This window comes from Hesperophylax consimilis, chromosome 23, assembly GCF_061612785.1.
Source record: "Hesperophylax consimilis isolate HC1 chromosome 23, BYU_Hcon_1.0, whole genome shotgun sequence".
In the NCBI taxonomy this organism is placed as follows: Eukaryota; Metazoa; Arthropoda; class Insecta; order Trichoptera; family Limnephilidae; genus Hesperophylax; species Hesperophylax consimilis.
The window spans coordinates 27,974,896-27,999,066 of record NC_142858.1 but is presented as its reverse complement, the minus strand read 5'-3'; the positions used below and the strand labels follow the sequence as shown (position 1 = coordinate 27,999,066).

The window sequence follows — 24,171 nt, the reverse complement described above, 5'->3', positions numbered from 1 at the left end:
GCGGGCGGCGCGATACTTTAACAACTGACTCATGTAGGTGAAAGGCGCGGAACGCGGGTGGGAAACAACTCGAACCAAATACTATGCAACAATAACTGGCCCGAGCATTTATACTTTTATCTACTTACGAATATCTTTGTAAAATAAGATTTTTTCCATTTGAATCTTTTTTATATTTAAATACAAACGGCACGACATGTGCCATTAACATAAATATTAAAAAAAATATTGTTTAAAAGTACAAGGTATAAAGTATACAGCATAAAGTTTAAAGTATAATATACGGTATAATGTGATAAGGTTAAATATAAAGTTAAGTATAAAGCATAATTTACGGTGTAAAATGTAAGGTTAAATATAAAGTTAAGTTAATTATAAAGAATATAAGTACCCTACAATATTAATAATACTTCCAACTTTTGACATTTCCCATATATTATGATGGTAAAAATTTAAATAAATTAAATGAGAAATATATTATTTATTTTACATTAATCGAAGAAATCGTTCGAACATAAAATAAATATTAACTATACCTTTGATGGTTTAGGAAGGCAGTAAAATATTTTTATAAATAAAAATACAATTATTATCAATTATAACAAACCTGTTAACGTTTTTTGGCACCCTGAAAAATGACTTGGAAAGATTTTATTTTATTTTAATACTATTAATATTGTATTTTATTTTATTTAATTCCGCATATTGATCAAAATACAAATTAGAAAACGCAAACACCGGCACCAGTACTAAATAAATTCAATTTGCTGCCGTTGAAAGGATTTCAACGTGCTGTGCTAGCGCCTTAGCGACAAGATTTACAGAGATGAGACAATATAGATACAGGAATAAGATACTTCATGTTGTGTACCTGTGATATGTTTCCTTGTAAGCTAAGTGGTATGTTTATTCCTTAATTACCAGGTTACGTGTGTAGTATATAGGTGTGTGTGTGAGGTGTGTAATGTATGTGTGAGTGTTTGTGAGCGTGTGTGTGTCTGTATGTATGCGCATTTAACAGTTTAAATTATTGACACGATGCCACGTTTGAATTTGAGCAGTGAATCCGAAAAAATGTCAATGTTAGAGTTAAGACAGATATTATTTAGAGTATGAAGAGCTCGGTTAATTGGCGAATTAGATGCTGCATTTGTATTGTAGTTAAACGTGTGGAATAGCACTGTATGTCGTGTACGTCTCAAAGTTATGTTAAAGTTAATTAGGGACAGAAGTTTGGTACAGTCAATGTCATTGTTTAAAATTCTGTGTATAAATATTGAGTCAGCTACTGCACGTCTTTGCTGCAAAGTTTCAAATGTACACTCAAAGTTATTGTTGAATTTGTAGGTAATATATTTTATAAATTTGTTTTGGATACGTACACTGTATGTCGTGTACGTCTCAAAGGTATGTTAAAGTTAATGAGGGACAGAAGTTCGGTACAGTCAATGTCATTGTTTAAAATTATGTGTATAAATATTGAGTCAGCTACTGCTCGTCTTTGCTGCAAAGTTTCAAATGTACACTCAAAGTTATTGTTGAATTTGTAGGTAATATATTTTATAAATTTGTTTTAGATACGTACTATATACGTACTATATCGATGTAAAATGCATATTGTGGATTCCAAATTGGCGATGCATATTCCAGTGTACTTCTGACTAATATGAAATATAACATTATTAGTTTTTGATAATACTGCCCTTTTTAAATCTAAAAAAAATATCTTATTGCTTTCAAATTTTAAGCACCATGTCTTCCATTGTCACATTTATTGCCCATTAATTAATTTATGAATATCGTGTGAACTGTGTGCGTGAATTGCAGTGGCTGGCGGTCGTGTCCTTGGCAGTGCTCTACAACCTGGTGTTCGTGGTGGGGCGAGCCGTATTCTGGGAGCTGAACAACATGAGTGCCATGTTGTGGATGACCCTGGATTACATGTGCGATGCCATCTATTTGGTGGACATGCTGGTGCACGCGCACGAAGGTAGGGATCCGCGAAGAGATCTCGAGAGAGGACTGCTCATTGCTCGTCTCGCAAATAATCAGAACTTTCTCGAGAGTCCGTGATCGCTTTACCGTCAAAATGTTTAAAAATCTACTTTGACATATTTTTTATGGGATTATTGAGAATTTTTTACTTCGCGTTATGAACTTTGGCATTGTTTGCATAATGTTATTTTTTATCTTTGTCATGTAATAAACTTTGGCATAGTTTAATGGTATTGTTGTAATTTTTTTACTTCTTATTAGGAACTTTGGCATTGTCTGCAATATTTTTTATTGGTGTTCGGGCGATTTTGTTAATTGAAGTAGTTAACTTTAACATTGTATGAATAATTAATGTTTTCTTTGGGAGAACTGATTACATCATGCACGGAGAAAAATGAGTATTGCTGATTTATTAAAATCCGACTAAAAACGGCATTGCAGGCTATTACCTATATACATACCTAATATGTTTTCATTTCGTTTTCGAGTTTCGGCATTGCAATAATAAATTCCTTTTTTTACTAAAAGTTTGACAGGAAATCAATCTATTCTTCTGTTAATGGCCTGCAGTCCCGTTTTTAATCGGATTATGTTTAATTTTAAGAGATTCTTTATACATTTTTCTCCTTGAACTTTGGCATTGATTTAATTGTATGTATTTTTGCGAATATTTTACTTTAATTCATGAACTTTGGCAAACTTTTAATTTTTCTTTGTGCGAATTTGTTACATCACGTAGGTACATAATAAACTTTGGCATTGTTTGGTCAACTTTTATTGGTATTTTGGCGAAAGTATTACATCGTGTAGTGAGCATTGGGGTTCTTAATTTTAGAAATCGATCTCAATTTATCAGTGGTTTGAGTTGCGACTGTTGACTTTTTATTACACGGATAAAAATGAGTATTGTTTATTTATTAAATTCCTGTTAAAAACGAGATTGCAGGTCGTTTCCTAATTAACTTTTAATACCTTCATAATGGTTCCATGATAAATCAACACAATGACAATTCAACACACTTTTAAAAAGTAATATAAAATCATTAGAAACGATGAAAAAAAATTTAAACCTAACCTAACCTAACCTAACTTAACCTAACCTACTTAACCCATTTAATAAAGTTTTTGTTACATCACTTTCCATGACTTTATATAACTTTTTAAAGGTGTGATGAATTATCATTTTGATGAGTTATCCGGTCACCCTTCATAATATATCGGAACACGCGTTTTGCAGCTGCGTTTATCCTCATATTATATAATGACGAAATACGAAAATATTACACTTTTTATGTGTTCCGACGTCACGATTACAAATTCGTGTTTTAATGAAAGTTTATTAGGAAATCTGTCAATTCATTCGTAAAAGGCCTGCAATCCCGTTTTTAACCGTGTAACGAATAATTTGAAGAGATTCTTAATAAATTCGCATTATTTTATAACAGTACATTTTCTATCTATTTTCCTTTGCAATGATTAAATGTTTCTTTTTTGCTATTTCCTTAATATCCACCATAGCATATAGAATCCTTAAAAAGTAACATTTTCAATAATGGTAGTCCAGTTTTCATTGCAGGAAGATCGTCAGGAGTCGATTCTATTCAGTGCCCTGCGTTAACTAGGGTGACTTCACGTAGGAGTTTAGTCTATGCCCCGACTCTTACGATGGGTCACCGTGGTTCTACCTTCAGTTGGAATGAATCAGCCCCACATGGCGACCTCTCATGACTGTGGTATAAATGTCGGCCAAACAAACAAAACGACTCTGAACACGCGATATTACAGTTTGAAGGGTGATCCCTTGACACCCGAAATTACCCGATCTCTTTAAGGCGCAGTTTTCACTATGGATGCAAAGATATATTTATATTAATTAATATTTTTTTAATTAATTTTAAAAATCACTTATTCAACCAAATCTGATCAAATCTATCGTAATCTTCCCCATATTATTTAGATTTATTAGTACTAATTTGTATTTTTAAATTTAGTTGTCATTTTAAAAATTGGAACTGATTAGTCAAAAATTCAGACAAGCGATGAAATATCTATTTTCTATTAAAGATGTTATATTTTTGGGGTATTATGCCGTGAAGCGCTATCTCCTTCTTTAGAAAACGCTGACTAAAAAATGAAGAAGCGCAACATGGCATAATATACCTAATGCCTTCAGAGGGCGAAACAGCTATCACGCGTAAAAATAATTACACAGCAGAACTTGTTTAAAAATAAACTGTTTTTATAAACCCAATAACAATAATATTGAATATATAAAAAATAAAAATTAAAATGGAGTTCTACAAATTAAACTTGATAACAATAAATAAAAATGACATAATATCTCAGAACTAAATCAATATAATACCTACTACCTACATTATGTAAATTTAAAAAAAATTATCAGAAATTTTTTTTATTATGTGTTTAAAATGTTGAAATGTCTTAAGTCGTGACTAGAAAATTAAAATTACGTGATTTATCGATATGCAATTATCAATCGTACAGTTATAATATCACGTGATTTTTCACGGGTGTGAGCTAGTCACAAACTAAAAGGCAATCGTTCAGCCCAGTAAATATATAATCAAACAAAACATACACTCACCGAGAATCAGCATGGATTTCGCCCCACTCTATCACCCTCAACAAACCTTATGAATCTCACCACCTATATAAATAAATCGTATGAAGATTTTTTACATGTTGATGTTATTTATACAGACTTCGAAAAATCATTTGATAAAGTCGACCATGAAATGTTACTAATAAAATTGAGTGACATCGGATTCTCTCAGCATATTCTCGCTTTCGTAGCTAGCTACTTACACAATCGTCGTCAGTATGTCAGTTACGGACACCAGTTCTCTCACGAATACAAAACTAACTCCGGGATTCCCCAGGGATCGAATCTAGGACCCCTCCTCTTTCTTTTATTCATTAATGATATAGGCAAGACCATTAACCGCTCAAAATATCTCCTCTTTGCTAATGATATCATACTTTTCAGAGCTATCAAAAGTTGTATCGATTCCATTCTTCTTCAGAATGAGGTTGATTCTCTTGTCAAATGGTCGGAATTAAATAAATTACCCCTCAGCATCCAGAAATGCAGTGTAGTTACATTTACAAGATCCAAAGATACATTTCTATTCCCATATCACATTAATAAAAATATATTAACACGCAAAAACGAGATTCGTGACCTTGGGGTGATCTTCGAAGCAAATCTCTCTTTCAAATCCCACATATCTGACATTGTCTCCCGCGCCAACAAAATGCTTGGTTTTTTTCTTCGTAATGCGAGATCATTTACTAATGGAATTGCAATACGGAGAACATATGAAGCACTTGTCCGCAGCATCCTGGAATACAGCTCCATTATTTGGGCCCCTTCTGAACAAAACCATATCTTAGAAATATAAAAAGTACAAAAAAGGTTTATGCATTACCTGTATATGAGGGAATATGCTATACATACTATCCATTCCTGTATCCATCCTTGTTCTTAACAGGAATGATCGATTTCAATACATTAGAAGCCCGCAGAAAAATATTTTTAGGCAAACACTTTTTTAAGTTAATCTCTGGTACAATACACAATCCGCCTATGTTGAAAGAGGTTAACTTTTATCTCCCTAAGGCTAGCTTTAGACTTAGGATTTTCAAAATGCAATATGCCCATTGGCTAGAAGTCGTAAATTTACGAAAAAACTTACAAGTCTAAAACTAGCCTAACAATTATACTCGAGGGAGATCCCATGCACTCTTTATGCTCCGAAAGCGAGGACTTCTGCCTATCAGAACGCGCCAATAAACAGAGCGACTCAACTGCTTGGAGTCTGCATTAGCCTTCGACATTTTCAATGTCACCTACAGACAATTCAGTAACTATCTTTTAACACATGTCACAAAATAGTAAAACTGCCTCTTTAAACTTTTTAATTTGTAATCTTCTCCATGATATATTGGTGTATAACCGTTTTATGGAGAACATGAAAAAATAAATAAATAAACTACATTATAATTATTTTTGTTAAGGCTGTTACAGTAAAAGAAATATATAACACATTTTATGTAATAGTACAACCCCACGTTTGGGCTTTTATGTAACAGTTATAACAAATACAAAAAACTTCTCAAAAATGGATTCAAAAAATTCTTCGAAATAAATGTCAGTGCTATCCAATTAGGATTTGGCTTAGGTAGTAGCGGTATTGACTTCAGTATCTGGAGATGGAGATTTAATCGTCAGTCAAATCCATAAATGCATATTTTTAAATACGTCTATTAATTTGGTCTCCTTTCTATGCTGTCCACATTCGTCACATCGAATCTGTCCAACATCGCTTCCTACGGCGAATTGCTTGGAGGTTAGGACTCGAAAGAGGCGATTACTCATATGAGGAAATTGAACAAACTTTAAACTTATCTTCTTTACAAAAACGTAGAAAAGACTCCGATCTAATTTGCATATTTAAAATAATCAACAGTATAACCGACTCACCTGAACTGTTACAACTCATTCAATTCAACATCCCATCACGTAGACTCCGAAATAATGAATTGTTGTTCCTCAATCACCACTCAACTAACTATGGGTACCATTCTTCTTTGTCCAGAATGTCGAGACTTGTAAACTCAAGTCAGAGCATTGAATTTTTTGGTGTAAGTCTAAATGACTTTCAAAAAGCGATACGTAATGTGTAATTTTTCACAACTTAATCGTTATTGAGGCTCTGACTTGTAGTTATTTTCTATATGAACATTTTCTATTTTACATTGTCTTTGCCCTTCACATACATGTACTCTCCATTCACTGTCATCTATGTTTTCTTATTCGTGTCAATATTATGGTTTTAATGGACAAATTGTCCGTAAATTAATAAATAAATAACAATAGATGTATCATGGTAAAAAAACTTGTTTTGAACTAGTTGATTTCTTTCTTCACAAAATCTGTCATAATAAGGAACTTCTGCCCATTTTTCTAAGATCAATAATGACCTTCAAATTTTTGCAACTTTTTTTTTGTTATAGTCAAATCTATAATATTTTTGGCAGGGGTTCCTTATAGTTGTTATAGTTTTGTATTATGCACAGTGCGATAAGTCCCTGATTTTCAGGTTCATTCTGTTAAAAACATAAAATTCGGTTGAAAAACGCTCCCTCATATAATACCCATCATAGCTTGAGTACATAAAAGTACCCCAGCTTGAAGGAAAGAACTACAAAATATTATTGATCTATGCATCGTGTTTAAACGTACAAGAATCATCACGTAGACATAGACTGTTTAATCTTCGAAATTTTTGTGAAGGACTGTTTCATTATATTTAATTCTCACTTAAGTTTACCTCGAATGGAAATCATTATTTTTATTCAGAACCTTTGTTGTGAAATATATAGGTAGGTAGATACCTAACTACCTGTACAGGGTGTAACAGCACGCACCCAAAGGATTAACCAGAGATTCTTGAGCATATTAGTTTAAAAAAACGTGCAATATTTGCATTTTTACGATCTACTTATTTAGACAAGTATACATTTTGAATTGCTTATGCCCAACAAGTTAAAGCTAATGTGAAATGAAAATTGTTATCTGTCGTTAAGGCTTTGGAAGTTGATGCATATACCCATATAGAATTTATAAATTGTTATCTGTCGTTAAGGCTTTGGAAGTTGATGCATATACCCATATAGAATTTATAAATTGTTATCTGTCGTTAAGGCTTTGGAAGTTGATGCATATACCCATATAGAATTTATAAATTGTTATCTGTCGTTAAGGCTTTGGAAGTTGATGCATATACCCATATAGAATTTATAAATTGTTATCTGTCGTTAAGGCTTTGGAAGTTGATGCATATACCCATATAGAATTTATAAAATATACCTTAACTAGCTGAATTGCACCCGGCGTTGCACGGAGTTGAGAATGATTGGAGTAAACTTTTATGGAGTAAAACTTAACCTTTTAAAAGGTTGTGAATTCTAAGATAAACATAACTATTTCTTTACTTCCTATAAACAGAACATGCATGTGTTATATATATGTTAGAGCGGTTGTTGAAATAACATTATCATATACAAACAAGTAAGTAACCCGCCTCACTATGAGATTTCTGTTCTGAGGTGGGTACATATATATGTTTATACCTACACATACATACATACGCCCTTGAGGTGATTTCTCACGAAAATGGCGCTATATAAATTAGCCTTTATTTATTTATTTTTTGATTTTATGTACGGGTTAAATCTTTCCCACAGGAAAAACTAAACCCTTCCACACAATTTTCCACAAATGATCATCTAGTCAATCAACATTATGCCAGTGCATTATATAAGCAAAATAAATACAAAACAATACAAGAACAACACGTCAACTCACCAGAGATCAAATGGGAAAATAATTCACCGACTCCAGATATTTTCATATCAGAGGGTTTGGCTCGGTAGAACTTCTAACAGGGCCTATAAATCCTACTGATCCCTCAACATAAATATTTAAAAAATCTTTCGTGTATTTCATGTATTTAAAATGACTGATTTTTGCATTTTTATATATAAATTTTTTGATAGATCTAATTCGCCTAAATTTTTAATGAGAGAGCTAGGTATAATGCCAGTCGAAATAACGATCATAGATCTATAATGCCTTCAGAAGACGAAATAGCTATTACGCTTAGTAATTATAATAATAGAACAGCGGAACTGGTTTACAATTAAACCTTTTTTTACAAATTGTATACTTTAATTATATTACATTCATTTATATAATATTACCCATGATTAATCAATTAGTTAATTTACTACATGACTCTATTTTAAGAGCATCTCTATAATAACTATATGTAAATAAAGGCTAGTTGTATTGTAATCTTGACATTACTAGGAGGTCTCGGTGCGTAGGACCATATAGGAGAATTGGAACCACGCTCTGCTCAAGTAGGTCCGTAATGGCCGCATTTTACTCTGACGTGGAGGAATTCCAAGATGATCCATTGTTCTAGAAGGTAGGGTTGTCACAAACGTTACAAAAACAAATAATTAAAGAGCCAAAAAAAACTTATTCCATTTTTTTAAAAGTATTTTACCATTGTATTTCGACCATAGCGTTAATTGAAGACTTCATAATTTAAAATCATAATTTAAAATCTTAAAATATTTGCAGTCGTTTCGCAGAAATTCACATGTGAGGAAGTCATCAAATGGCCGTTCAGCGCCATTTTGTTATTTAGACATTTGACATTTGCGTTTCAAATCACATTGTAATAAGCTGAAAAGAAACAACATGACAGTGGTCCTCTTCTGATGTTCACAATTTGTTCAAAAGCTGAAACGGACTCAGAATCGGCATTTAACGCTTACCTTTCAACTGACAAAAAAAAACAAAATGTCGCTGAACGGCCATTTCACGACAAGGTTACATTTGAATTTCTATAAAACAACCAGACCGAATGTTTAAATGCAGGTAAAATTCTACATATTTGAACGGTACGCCTTAGTCGCCGATAATCGGCCCGTCGGCGTTTAGTCGATTTTAAGGAGGTTTGATTGATTTCTGACATTGTTATGTTTGACGGATTTGATGCAGTTAAACATAACAAAGAAAAGAAATTCAAGATGGCGCTATTCGCCTATTTGATGACGCATCATAAATGACCGGGTCAAACTAACTCGATTAACTGGTGATATCATGATACTGTATTCCTCCACTAATTACTTCCCCTCGAGCCTGTAGCTAAATATGACCCGACATCTATATATATTTCTATATTTTTTTCAATCAGGAAGAAATGTGTAATTTTTACAGAAATAATAAATCTCTTTAGTTTATTTCAAAGTGAAATACATGTACCTACATTAATAAACTTCTAAAAATAGGCAAATTTAATTCCTAATTAACGCCATTTATACAACCGGTTTATTTTTTTTTATGTATACATTACCTGATCCACATAAAAACTAAAGTGACAATTTTTTTACAAATTTCCTAAACGAAAGTATTTTCGAAATGTCGTCAATTTTTTCGATGTTTAGATTTAAAAAAAAGATATAATATATTTCTATTGTTGATACTAGAAGTCAGGATTTATTTCAGTGCGGAAATTCTGGGACTAACTACCATATGTATTCCTCTTTGCCCAGAATACTAATGGAGGGAAACAATTATAACAAGCGAGTGGACATCTTCAATTTAGCTTTAAACAAATATAAAATGTTGTTAATGAAGCAATTCAGTTATGTACAATGAATAATGTTTATTTCTTAATATTCATATGAAAAATCCCCGAAAATCGGCGTTAATTATTAAATAAATAAACAATAATGTGGTAAACGTTTTCGTGAAGATTTCATGTTTTATATTAAACTATTTAGATTTTACTATTTAGAAGTAGCAATATTTTTTAAAATACATTCTTAATGATATTTTATCTAGTTTATAAAGCAGTACCTATTTGTTTTTACGAAAAGAAAAGACATTTAATAAAAGGTGTTTAATAATATTTCTATTTTTGATACTGACAATTCGTGGTGGAATTTCATTCTATTATATAATTTTGAAAAAAATTACTTTTTTTACTACATTTTATTTTTGACCGTAACCGGTTTCAGCCTGTTAACGCAATCTTCAGACTTATACAAATATTTCTTAATTGTTGGCTTATGTAATACATTACATGGGTGTACACATGAAATTTTAATGGACGACTCGATATAAAGGTAATACATATTTAGAACATGTGATAAAAGTTACAGTGGATATAGGAGCGGAGATTTGGCTATTGTTTATTTATGACAACGTTTGGCTCTATGTTTTAGTTAGGAGGGTTATTTATAGTGATTCTAGTGTACCTAGTTTGTGTCCTTTGCTGCAGGTATGTAGAACTGTAACATCTCTGTCTTTATAGGAAGAGTGTTTATTGTTTATTAGGTTTGATGAAGCGTTCGACAATTCTCTTTTATCATTCACCCATCTTATGAAATGTTCTTTAATGCGGGTTTTGAATGATCTCCCAGTTTGTCTTATGTAATATGATGGAGAATTGACCCAATTGTCTTGCTAAACTCCTGAGTTTTCCAACTTTCTTCTCTTATTATTAATTAGGATTGTACATTATATTTTATATTATAGCCTCGTAAATTCACATGATTGAACTACTTGATTGAAATCTGGATAAACGCATATGAAACATCCATAAATGAACTACGGGTAACACAAAACAAAATTAATCGAAAAGCTATTTGACTTCAAACCCCAAACATCCACAAAAAATATTATATATGGAAACAAAACTGTTAACATTAAGAAAACTATATGAATATTATACATGTCTCCTTATATACAAAATAAATAGTATACTCATACATACAAATACAGAACTCATTAAAACGTTCCAAGTACACACACACTCTACACGGCAACACTATAACATACATTTAAACATCATTCATACTCACTATGGCAAGCAATCCATTGGTTACGAGGGGGACAACATATATATACCTTCCAGAAAAAATCAAAAATCAAAATAGTGAGGTACATTTAAAAAAAAATTGTTTTAAAAAAAAACTTTTATGCTCAATCAACAAAACACTGAAAGTGAATAATATTTATTTATTTTTTGTATTTATGTGTAATGTATTAGTTATTTCAAGTTAAATAAGTGAAAATATAATTTTCTTTTGTCTAGAATAAAAAACTTAAAAAAAACTAAAGAATTCGCGTTAAGTATAGAATTAAATAAAAAAAGAGGTTATTTTCTAGATAAGAAAGCTGAAAAACACATGTTCACATGTTCTAAATATGTATTACCTTTATATCGACTCCATTAAAATATATTTCAGTTGGAAAGCAACTCACAACAATGAAGATAGAAAAATTCAAATAATTTGAATAAACCCATTGTATGACATCCCCTGTTACCCCTCCCCAAATGTAATATATTATATAATCCATGGGTGAAGAAATATTTGTACCAGTCTGAAGATGGCCACAGGCTGCAACCGGTTACGGTCAAAATTAAAATCTAGTGGAAAAAAGTTTTAAAACCTTTTATTATATTATTATTATTTAGCCTTTACATATTTGTTCAACTTGGTGTGTTGTTTTTTACTAAAATATAATTTCCTAACCAAATTAATGGTAAATTCCTGCGTCAATTAGCTTTGGTTAATTGTAAATTGTATTTCAATAATATTATGTATTTTAATACACTTCAAATTCTCCGAAATTGACATTAATTATTGGAAAACAACCGGCTTTTAACTATTCGTACTAGAGTGGCACATATTCACATTTACCATATTATTTAATTCGTCCCTTTCCTCAAAATATTAATATCTAAACATATAAAACTGCTTACAGAAGTTTAAAGCTAATGAATTCACATAGATTTTACCGTTTATTTCATACTTTTAGGTTCTATAAATTTATTTGTATTAAACATTTCGGCAAGCGATCGCTCAAATTTTTTTGCAAAATTGGCATAATATGCCAACAATATAAATTTCCAACTATCTGTAATTATATAACTCGATTGAACATTCTGTTAAAATTATAATTAAAGAACAGGATTCCTACCTATATACCTACTAGAAATACGAATAGAATAAGGCTGTAAATAAAATAATATAATCATTGTTAAAAAAAAATTAAAACGCCCAAATCCGAACTCGCGGAGCACGATAATCGCTAATCTCTAAATAGTATAAAATAAAGTCGCTATCCGCGTCTGTACTTTTGTGCGCTTAGTTCTTCTAAACTACGCAACCTATTTTGATAGGGCTTACACTTTCATTTAGAGATTTTTTTACGGGAGTTTTAAATATATGGTACATACATATTACATATGAAGAACGAATAAGTACTAGAGTCTTGAAACATTCACATGTAAAATCTTTTAACATCCCAGTTTGTCAAACCTCCTATGGACAGAAAAGCTTTAAATACAATGCTATTAAGCTATTCAATTCTCTTCCTATTGACATTAGAAACACACAAACCAAAACTTTATTTGAAAATAAAATCATTGATTACCTCCAATAAAAATATACATTAGAAGTATTTCATAACACACTAAAAATTGTGCCTACTGTGTATATATATGATTAGTATGCCTTTTGGTCAAACTGAAACTTTATTAATTAATTACTTCAAATTATTATCGCTTCGCCTTCATCTTCTACATTCACTCTTGAATTGTATAATTTAAGAAAAAATAATACAAAAAATACTGATTTAATTTTATCTGACATTTTCACAATATTGTGTAAACTAAAACCTAGTTAACAACCACTCTGTAAATTGCGATCTCAACACAGGCGTTACACACCTAGTGAGATGGACAATACGTCACTATTGTAACTAAATGTAATAATAAAATAAAATAAAAAAAAAAATATTTATAAAAAGTAGTGACAGTCGATTTTTATAATCAAGACGTGAAATTATATTTTGGGCAGTACATTGCGAACGCTTGCTAAACCTCATGAGATATATCAAAATAATGTATCACGGAATTGTATATAATAAAAAAGCCTACAGAAAAGTCCGGGAACATATATGTCTATCTTCTAACCCCCAGCAACGCCCGGTTCACGTCCGCTAGTACCTACTGTAATAAATATATTCACTTTTTGTACTTATTTTTGATTATATTCATATTAACAATGATAACAACATTCAAACGGTGAACTATATTAATTCTGCAAGGATAAAAATGAGGATTGCTAATTTATTGAGAAATATGCGTGTTCAAATTCGAATTCCATCACAGACATAGGAATTAATAGACGAGAAGATAATGGCGAGGGGTAAAATCAACTGTTGAAGAACGAAGGGGGTAAGGCTGACTGTGATTCGTCAATAAATCAATCTGACAGTAAATAGGCATCTCGCATTATAATATCACCATTTACTTCTTAAAAGTAAAATCTGCTTTTGAATGAATAGACATTTTTACATGGGAGCGCAAATTTCATGTATGTTTTCAATGTCTGTTTGAATATTCGAAAAATTGTATAATAAATTCTTAAAACATTATTATACTTTGTACATACTCGTATAGTAGAAACAATTTAATGATTATAACAACTTTAAAAACGTTTTGCAACTCTTGATTCTTCAGTTCATAACTGCAGGCATTTATCGTACTATATACATAGATAACATAGTACGTTGGCTGCCCAACTGAATAGTCCCTTTGCCAAATAATTATAATTGTCGCTGGAGAGTAGTAGAATATATAAATATACATATATTTAATTAATTAGGATCATCCAAAAGGGCATTCAAATAAGAAATTAAATTAGAAAAGGATTCTGATGCATCTAATTAAATGTCATATATCATTGAAGAATACGATGATACTATTAAATGTAAACGAAATATGAAACAGAACAAGACATAGAAAAAAAAATTGAACCCAGGATATCTTTCAATTCCTAGTTATCTTTTTCTGTTTTATGTTTTGTTTAGATTTATTAGTATTATCTTCTGTTTCAATGATACATTACATTGATGGGTACAACGTTCAAAATAAGTTAAAAGGGAGAAGTTGTTCCTGATGTGTCATTAAAACTAAACTGAAATATCTGAGTTCTTGTATGAAATGTGAATTCATTACCAAATGGTCAGTGGCTGAGTTGACATCGCGTTTGGGTCCCACACAGGCTTAGTGTGTTCAATTCCTCGACTGGCTAAATCCTAGGTACTAATACCTAAGTACTAGGAGATTTTCAAAAATTTTCAAGTTATTCGTCAAAAAAAAATCTCAATTTCTCAAAAAGTGAGAGATATACCAGTCTTGCACTGATGATCTAACATAATATGATAATGGATTAACTACTACTATATGTAAAGCGAATTTCAAAGCGTATAATGTGTTGTAGAAAAATGTATTTTTTTAATAAATATATTTGCTGCTGTGTGGTCATTTGTGTGTCTGATTTGTAGGTTATCTGGAGCAGGGACTCCTGGTGCGGTCCGTGTCCAGCCTGCGCCGTCACTACCTGCGCTCCGCGGCGTGGCGCTGGGACCTGGTGTCGCTGTTCCCCACCGACCTGCTGTACGTGTGGTGGCCGCCCGCGCCGTGCCTGGCCAACGTGCCCTGCGCGGTCATCGTGCGCGTCAACAGGCTGTTCCGACTTCCGCGCATGCTCGAGTTCTTCGACCGCACGGAGACGGCCACCGGGTATCCTAACGCGTTCAGGATTTGCAAGGTTCAATTTTTTCATATACTCTAAAGTTTATACTGAAAACCCATCATCAAAAATAAAAATTATTGAGCACAATATAATGCTATAGGAAACTCCAAGGAAAAATATTATGGTTAAGGTTTTCATATATATATATTTTATTTTTTTAGAACATTTAAACATTACATTATATGTTAAAATATATAATGTTACATTATAAAATTATTTAGAAAAATCTATTCTTTTGCCACCTACAAACTTACTGACAAGTCACATAAAATTCTCAGCTAAGTTCGTAGTGACATTTTTCGTAAGTCTATCCGCTTTACGGACAACAGCATCCGGTTGGATGCGTAAATCTGACAGCAAATGCGATTTCTCTAAAAAGGGTACATAATTGATTGCGTCACTACCAATGTGTTTGCAGTATTGAGCACGACATTTTGTGTGACTTCCAAAAACATGGTTAGGACCATTTTTGAGGTCATTTCGCAACTGGTCCAAATTGCCATTAGCCTGCATTATAGCACCACGTGCAGCACTTTTCAGTCTTTTAATTTCCCTTCTTAATATCGTACGATTGCTGGCATAATTGACGGCCGGCATAGTCCAGTGGTAACGCATTGGACTGCCATTCCGAAGGTCGCGGGTTCGAACCCGGCGTGCGCAAATAAATTTTATTTGTATTTTCGAAGGAAGCAAATACTTTGGGGTGTGACATATTGAATGAAAAAAACATACACTTCGTAAGACACCACTTTATTTTTGAATTAATAACAATAGCCAACCGGGTTTCGCTTGTCCCAAGCTTCATCAGGACTAAATATCAACTATCATCAGGACTAAATATCAACTATCAACATCAGGACTAAATATCAACTAACTAAATATCGACTAAATATCAACAGTTGATATTTAGTCCTGATGAAGCTTGGGACAAGCGAAACCCGGTTGGCTATTGTTATTAATTCAAAAATAAAGTGGTGTCTTACGAAGTGTATGTTTTTTTCATTAAATTTTATTTGATTAATTTGTGTTATTTCACAATTAATTAATTAAAATTTCACAATTAATTAATTAAAATAATATATAGTATGTTTGCGGCACGTTCCAGAGTGGAAGATACTACCAGTATCGCCCTGGTGTAAGACCACCATTCAGAATTGAAACGTTGCTCCAAATGGCTTTTGCCGTGTTTAGTGACTAGATCTGAATAGCCAGGTACTTCCCCACCTTCCTCTTTCCCTTCCCCACTTACCTTCAGCCTCACAACATCCCCCAATTGGGGATGCCATAGTCTCACTGGCTCCAGACGGGAGCAGTTGGGACTCTTGTGAGGTATTCACTATAAAAAAATAATAAAAAAAATCATACTTCGTGTCCATTGTCATTTTATACAATTTGCTCGTATAGCACTTGACAACGTGATTTGCACATTCGAGTTTTTGTATCTTGTATCCAAATGGGGCCATTTCTCGGACCCTTGCATAAACACTGGAGTCACCATCCCCAATTAAAAATTTGGTCCAAACATTGAATTTCTGAAAAATAAATTTAAGGCCCTCAACTATTATAGTTTGTTCCATTGCTGTTGATGGACCGGAATAATTAATACTGCACTCATGTGGGCGCGTATTTTCACGTGCTATCGCACATTTGTGGCAGTACTTATTTTTAATACCGAGATATAAAAGCTTCCCCGTCCGTCTCCCGATAATACAGGCCACTCCTGACTTTGCAGAGAAACTATGTCCGTAACTTCTCTTGGACCAACCTCCGTCAACAATTGCTGTTATAAATGGATGTCCTTCATCGAAGTCTCCATTGTCACGAGCTAGCTGCGCCTCTTGTATGTTGCTTGACATTTGTTCAGCTAAATGGGTCTTCCATGACATAGCAACCAACCTCTCGTGTCTTCTAAATGTTGCAGGGCACATGAACGGAATATCCATTGTACACAAAAGCTCCTCTGCTTGCTCATGTCCGACACCAATGTTTAAAGCCCCCCAAACAAGAGAAGTGTTGATTGTCGTTTTCGGAGGTTCTGAATACACAATGGATACCTTTTCACAAAACATACATTCGTATCTCAATTTCGATAAAAGTCCATCCCGCGTTTCTCTCATCAGAACGAACTTTCCTCCTGTACATGTCATCGGGTGCAAACATATTTCCTCCATTTGACGACAAAAGAAATTGATGTCCACAACCCGTCTACCGCAAGGAATGTGACCGCAAACTTCTTCAGTGCTCTTCTCAATGAGTAGTGGTGGTAGGTTTTCAGGAGCAAAGTTGCCATCAGGAGTAATGTTGTCACCAATCTGCTGTAAAACATGTTAAATATTAATAATATTCTTTTGTGGAGTAACCAGCTAAATAATTTGTCAGTGTGAAAACATTCTGAAATAATGCATGTTTATGAAGCGTCATGAAAATGAGTAATTATTTACCACAGGGGTGCTTGCCACGCTTTTTGATGATTGATGGCCTGCCAGTTTTGAAGTTTTCGAATACGTTTTTGACAAACCAACTTTCCACTGAGGTTCGATTTCGTACGACTTAGGTGAATCTACGTCAAAATTCACATCGAACACAGGGATATCCAAATTCACATCTTCAGTAATATTCGGTTCTTCAATTCGTCGTTTCTTCGAATACGCATTATTCCTGAAAAAAATATTTATTGTGAATATGTACGAAAATTCTATTACCAACGCATAAGTACAAAAGTTTCGGGGGGGGCAACTGTCGGGTGATCAACTGTCATGTGTTCTGGTGTGACAGATGTTTATTCACCCTTCCCACTACGGTGCAAGGCGATGGGTCGAGAGAGTCCCGCAGGAGAGGTAAAAATATCTCCCTCAACCAGTGTCTCCAAATCCGACCCCGACATACAGTGGGTGAAAAGACGCATCCGCCGCCAAGTTCCAGACAATTGAACCCGGGCACCTCTGCTAAGTCATAAAAAGTAGCTGTCATAGGTAACCTCTTAGGGTTACCTATGACAAAGGTGTTGGTTATCCAATGAATGGTTCCCGGGGCAGCGGTACACATATCCGCCTCTCAAATTAACAGGACTGGACTAAGACATAAAAACATACCTTGCTGCTTGCAAAGATTTACTCCTCTTTGATTTTTTTCCCGTAATTTTCCGTTTCGTCATTATATATAAAGAAAGTAAAGGCGCTGCACTGCACTGAATCACTTTTATAATAAAATATTTAAAAAAACTAATGTGTACCAAATAAGCAAAGCACAAGTCTAGTCACAACGTAATATTATGAAGATGAAAAGCAACAACCCCTGTTGTCTCACCTCAATGTAATCCGTCACTGAGCATTATTTTTTTGACAAAACATATTTATGTTGTAACTTGAAAACCTGTACCCATATATCAAACGTAGCAACACTTTTTGAGGATGAGGTTTTTTTGAGTTGCCTTTATGAGCGTTGACTCATACGTGCACCATAGTTACGTGGCACTAGTAATTACGCTTGCTCGCTTAGACTTACAAAATACTCTAGCCACAACATATGGCAGTCAGGTTATTTGGGTTGGTCTTTTCATTCATGTTTTTTGAGAATAATTTACAAAAACAATAATAAATCGATATAGGACCGCTGACCTTCTGTATCTTGAAACGAACATGTACATAAGTATTATATTTGCGGCATTTTTCAGAGCATTAGATACTGTCAGTATCGCCCTGATGAAAGACCACAAATCATTATTTAAATTTAGACCGCAGAACGGGTATTATTTATTGAATAAGTGAATCTACCTGGCTATTCAGATTTGGTCACCAAACACGGCTAAAGCCATTTCAAGCAACGTTTCAATTCTGAATGGTGGTCTTACACCAGGCGATACTGAGAGTATCTTTCACTATGGAACGTACAGCGAATATACCTTTTTCTTTTTGTACTTATTTAGTACTTTGATATAAAAAAATAAATTCCTGTAATATCGAAAAATCTGTTTTTGAAAAAATAATAAAATACACAGATTTAGGAAATGAGTTCAAAAGAATTTGACATTCTCAGACTATAAAAATATTACCATTTGTAATTTCGGCTACTGGCATTATACCTAGCTCTCTTATAAAAAATTTAGGCGTATTAGATCTATCAAAAAATTTATATATAAAAATGCAAAAGTCAGTCATTTTAAATACATGTAGGATTACAAAATATTATCATATTTTTAATATTTAATTTTTAAAAATATGGTATAATATCATATAATTTAATAATAATAATATTTTAACATATTTTTAATTATAATATATATTTTAATAACTATCATATAATTTAATAAATAATAACTTAATAATATAATCGGTTTGAAAAATAAACAATAACCAAGACTCCAACCATGATAGCGCCATCTGTTGGGATATTTAAAAGAAGCTTTTAGTTCGATGTTCTACCGTATTAAAAATTTCAAATACGCGCCACTAGCCGGCCTATTTTAATAGTAATTTAAAAATCTAAGTGTTCTTTCTTAAATAATAGTATAAAAAATATTAAATTAACTTTAAAAAATGGAAAAATATAATACCAATAATTTATCGTTTAGTTTTGTTAAATAAACGTATCCAAAGTTTTATAATCTGCATTTTAAAAACAAGAACAATTAGTGTTTATGAAAAAATTAAACTACGAACCTATTTTATTTATTTTTTAGTTTTTTTTTCGTACGTTTAAAGAAAACCCCTTCAGGTATTTTTTGACGATACTCAGCCGTTAATAGTATTTTTTAAAACGCACGTATTACGGTCTGAAAAAGGTCATATTTTCGATTTGATTTTGATAATTACTAAGCCTATGTTAATTTGAAAAATGTATAAAAAATTTTTTACTTGTTGAAAACACTATCATTATCGATTTGCTTAATAATATATCATTATTTTAAATTGATAAAAAACTACACTCGGCCTTAAAAAAAATCATCCATCATCATATTTTATTTTACGTTGAATTTATAAATCGTAATCTTAATCGTAAAAAAGGCAGAAATATTTTATTTTGATAAAAAAACTTTTTTCTCTTGAAAAAGTATATAGAAATGTTTATATTTGAAAGGCGTGAAATTCTTTGGATGGGCAAATGATGGCAGGTGTTCTATTGGGGACCCTTTTATAAGATATTTTCTACGAATACCTTTGTGATGTCAATTTCGAATCTAATTGACAGCTTTAGGAGTGAAAGGAAATTTTTTGTGTTATTTTCCCTTTTTGGTTTAAAAATTGATATTATATTTCAACAAATTATTAAAACAAGTAAGTGTACCGTTCTACTTTCAGGTTGTATTGGCGATTTTGGTACTAATTCACTGGAACGCTTGCCTGTACTTCGCAATTAGTTACGCGCTAGGATTCGGTACTGACAATTGGGTATATAACCTCAACGGTTCCCGAAACTCAACCCTCGCCCGCCAGTACATCTACAGCTTCTACTGGTCAACTCTTACCCTGACTACCATCGGGGAAACTCCGCAACCCGAAAACGACGCGGAATATCTTTTCGTAGTTGCTGACTTCCTCGCTGGCGTTTTGATTTTTGCTACCATTGTGGGAAACATTGGATCTATGATATCCAATATGAATGTGGCAAGAGTAGAATTCCAAAACAGGATGGATGGCGTGAAACAGTACATGGCTTTCCGGAAAGTCGGGGGCGAGCTGGAAGCTCGTGTCATCAGATGGTTTGCCTACACTTGGGCCCAGAGTGGGGCGCTGGACGAAGAGCGTGTTTTGTCGGCTTTGCCTGACAAACTCAAGGCGGAAATCGCTATCAGGGTTCATCTCGATACTTTGCGACAAGTTCGCATTTTCCAAGATTGCGAACCTGGCTTACTCGAAGCCTTAGTGTTAAAGCTTCGACTGCAAGTATTCAGTCCGGGAGATTATATTTGCCGCAAAGGAGACGTAGGCAAGGAGATGTACATCGTCAAAAGGGGTAAGCTGACGGTTGTTGCAGATGACGGAAAGACCGTACTTGCAACCTTGAGCGCTGGTTCTGTGTTTGGGGAGGTAAGCGTGTTGGAGATAGCAGGGAATCGGACTGGAAACAGGCGTACTGCGAACGTCCGTTCTTCCGGTTATTCTGACCTGTTTTGTTTGGCTAAGCGAGACCTTTGGGAGGCTCTTGCGGACTACCCCGATGCCAGAGCTTCCCTGACGGAGCGCGGGTGCCAGATCCTGCGCAAGGATGGACTGCTAGACGAGGATGCGTTCCGCGGAGCGCAGAATACTACGGAGTCACTGGAGTCTCGTGTGGTGAGAATGCAGGGGATGCTACACACTGTCAGCGCCCGCCTGGCTAGGCTCACGGCGCAAGTTGCTTCTAGTCAGGCCAAGTTCAAACAGCGGCTCAACAGAGTAGAACTAAGGTAATTTATTCATGCTAATTAATGTATACAAATTTTTAAATAATGTGTTTGAATGTATTCGTCTTATGTAATAATATTGGTAAATATGCAGTCAATAGACATAATGTTAAGAACTATCTGATACATATACATTTTTAAAATTGATTATAATCATTTAAATTTTGGACAGCAAAATGAATATTTTTAAAGTGGTCATTGAACATGTGATTTTTTACGCGTGAGTAAAAAAAATTACTACTTTTTAATATTATTTCGCGGAATTGAGTTGAAACATCGTAAATGGAAAGCATTTGTATTACAGCGATCTAGAATCGATTGGTTCTAAAATCATTCGCTGTCCATAATTCACTACAGTACCTATATTTTCCAACAGGGAAGTTCATCGCGTACAATTCACAGCAGAAAGTTCTAAAATAAAATGTCTGAATGGTGCTAAGGATTATTTGTATTACTTTAAATCTAACCTAACCTTATTATTTTTATTTTTTTAAAGCGCGGAGACGGTTTACATGTAGTTCCCGTGAGTACTTAGGCCATAGGCCCATTGTGCTATCTCCCATTTTACCTCATTCCTTTAACAGTAATCCGGTCCCTTTAATAAAGTTCACCAGGGCTGTCATTAAATATGTGGCTATGTCTTCTGGTTCTACAATGTACCTTCCCAGGTATCTGAGCCTTGTTCCGAACACAGCGGGACATTGGCACCATAGGTGAATTGGAGTCTCTTCATCCTCTTCACATTTCCTGCATCTGTTGTTGTTTTCCACTCTCAACAACTGCATGTGTCTCCTGAGATGGCAGTGTCCCGTTAGTAGTCCTACCAGTTCCCTCAGTGAGTTTCTGTCCATATTGAGTAGTTGTCTGGTTCGATTTGGGTCTGGTCCGTTTATGATTACTTTGGATTGCCTCATTCCGTGTGCCTTTTCCCATTCCTCCCAATCTAACCTAACCTTATCTAAAGTAACTGTTATTTGTACTCAATTATTTCAGTAAAAACACATATATTCAAATAATAAGAAATAATTTTCTCCGCGGTGAATGTTCACAACAGTGAACCTTCTACGTTTAAGTATGTGTGGTAGAATTTCCGTGGCGAATTTTCGGCGGTGAATTTTCCGCGGTGTATTTTCATAGCCTCAACTTTATTTAGTAAGAATCATTGCATTCAAAATAAGGCTTTTACAATACATTTATGTTTGCAAGTCTTATTTTCCTTTGTGCTCATTGATTTCGCTTAAGTGTTACTTTTTTTTTCATTTGCAGGAATCCAGAATCCGAGGACACAGAAATGGAAGCGAGCGCGAACCGCGGCTTCCACGCACACAGACACAACTACTCCGTTTAAATATACACACACTATCGAAATAGTAATTGAGCCTTTGTCCGGAATAAAGCTGTATCGAACAATATTCATTATTCTGTTTTTTTTCATTACATTTTATATTTAATAGAATACAATAAACACACAATTCTTGAGTCTAAAATATAAATTGGTGTAGAAAAGCAATTAATTTTAATTTATTGCAAGAATTTGTGCTGAATCAATGGAAAAAATGTTGTAGGTAGATGAAAATTACACAAAAACAACAAATCTTCCAAAATAGTTAAAATATTCCACAAAGTATTATTTTTTTCTACATGAGAACAATAGTGCCTTATAAAAATCAACATCCTCATCTGATATAAATTCACGTGTCATTAATGTATTTGAGCTTACCGGCAAAAAAACAATTTGATTTAATCAAACGATTGTTCGAGATATTAATATATACTTATAACATTATTCCACAAACCAGTTTCGTCGATAAATAGCAGGCTTGATAATATTTTTCGGAACAAATACAATTTACCTCCATCCGTCAGTTTCCGAACTTTAATGTCTTTTCATATTATTTGTTTATTGATAAACTAATGTTTATAAGACAAGGTTTTAATGCATAGCACAAAGGATAACAAATTAATATAAGCAATAATTAGTCACCTGAAATGTCCATACAAATTGAAAATATCTCCCGGGTAAACATAAAAATGCCGCCGACGGGAATTGAACCCGCACGTTCTGATGTCCGGTCAGGTGCTCTGGAGACCTGAGATATTTCACCAACAAATGTAGATATAATATGTCTCGACGCCATCTAGTGAGAAATTTAGCACTAACAAAGTCTTTCCTACAAAATAAAGTTGGTTGTTTACAGGTGAAAAAAAATATAATAGGCAGTAATTGTTGATTGAAGTACTAGTAAAAATTGAGTTTTTGGCGTGTTGGAAATAAGCCGACGTAGCTCAGTGGTACGAGCACCTGACCGGACATCAGAAGGTGCGGGTTCAATTCCCGTCGGCGGCATTTATTTTTTATATACCACTAGGAAGTAACACCACTTTTGCTCAACATCATAACACATATCTAGGGAAAAAATACTTCAAAAGCCTAACTGAAAATATCAGAACAATAGAAAACGAGAAACACCTACTAAAAGCAATTAAAGAGAAGTGAGAAGAGAAAAAATATTTTCAATTTGCATGGATATTTCTGGCGACTAATGATCGATTATAATAATTTGTTAATCAGTTTAAAACAT

At 33.5% G+C, this 24,171-nt stretch overlaps 1 protein-coding gene across 1 annotated transcript; it reads left to right on the top strand.

Moving 5' to 3' along the window:
- Positions 1-1,833: 1,833 nt before the first annotated feature.
- Positions 1,834-22,937, top strand: CngA (Cyclic nucleotide-gated ion channel subunit A). The gene is made up of 4 exons (XM_089645725.1): positions 1,834-1,990; positions 14,957-15,222; positions 20,505-21,592; positions 22,856-22,937. Exons 1-4 carry the CDS (start codon positions 1,909-1,911, stop codon positions 22,935-22,937), a joined length of 1,518 nt encoding a protein of 505 aa, XP_089501851.1. The 5' UTR covers positions 1,834-1,908.
- Positions 22,938-24,171: the final 1,234 nt, after the last annotated feature.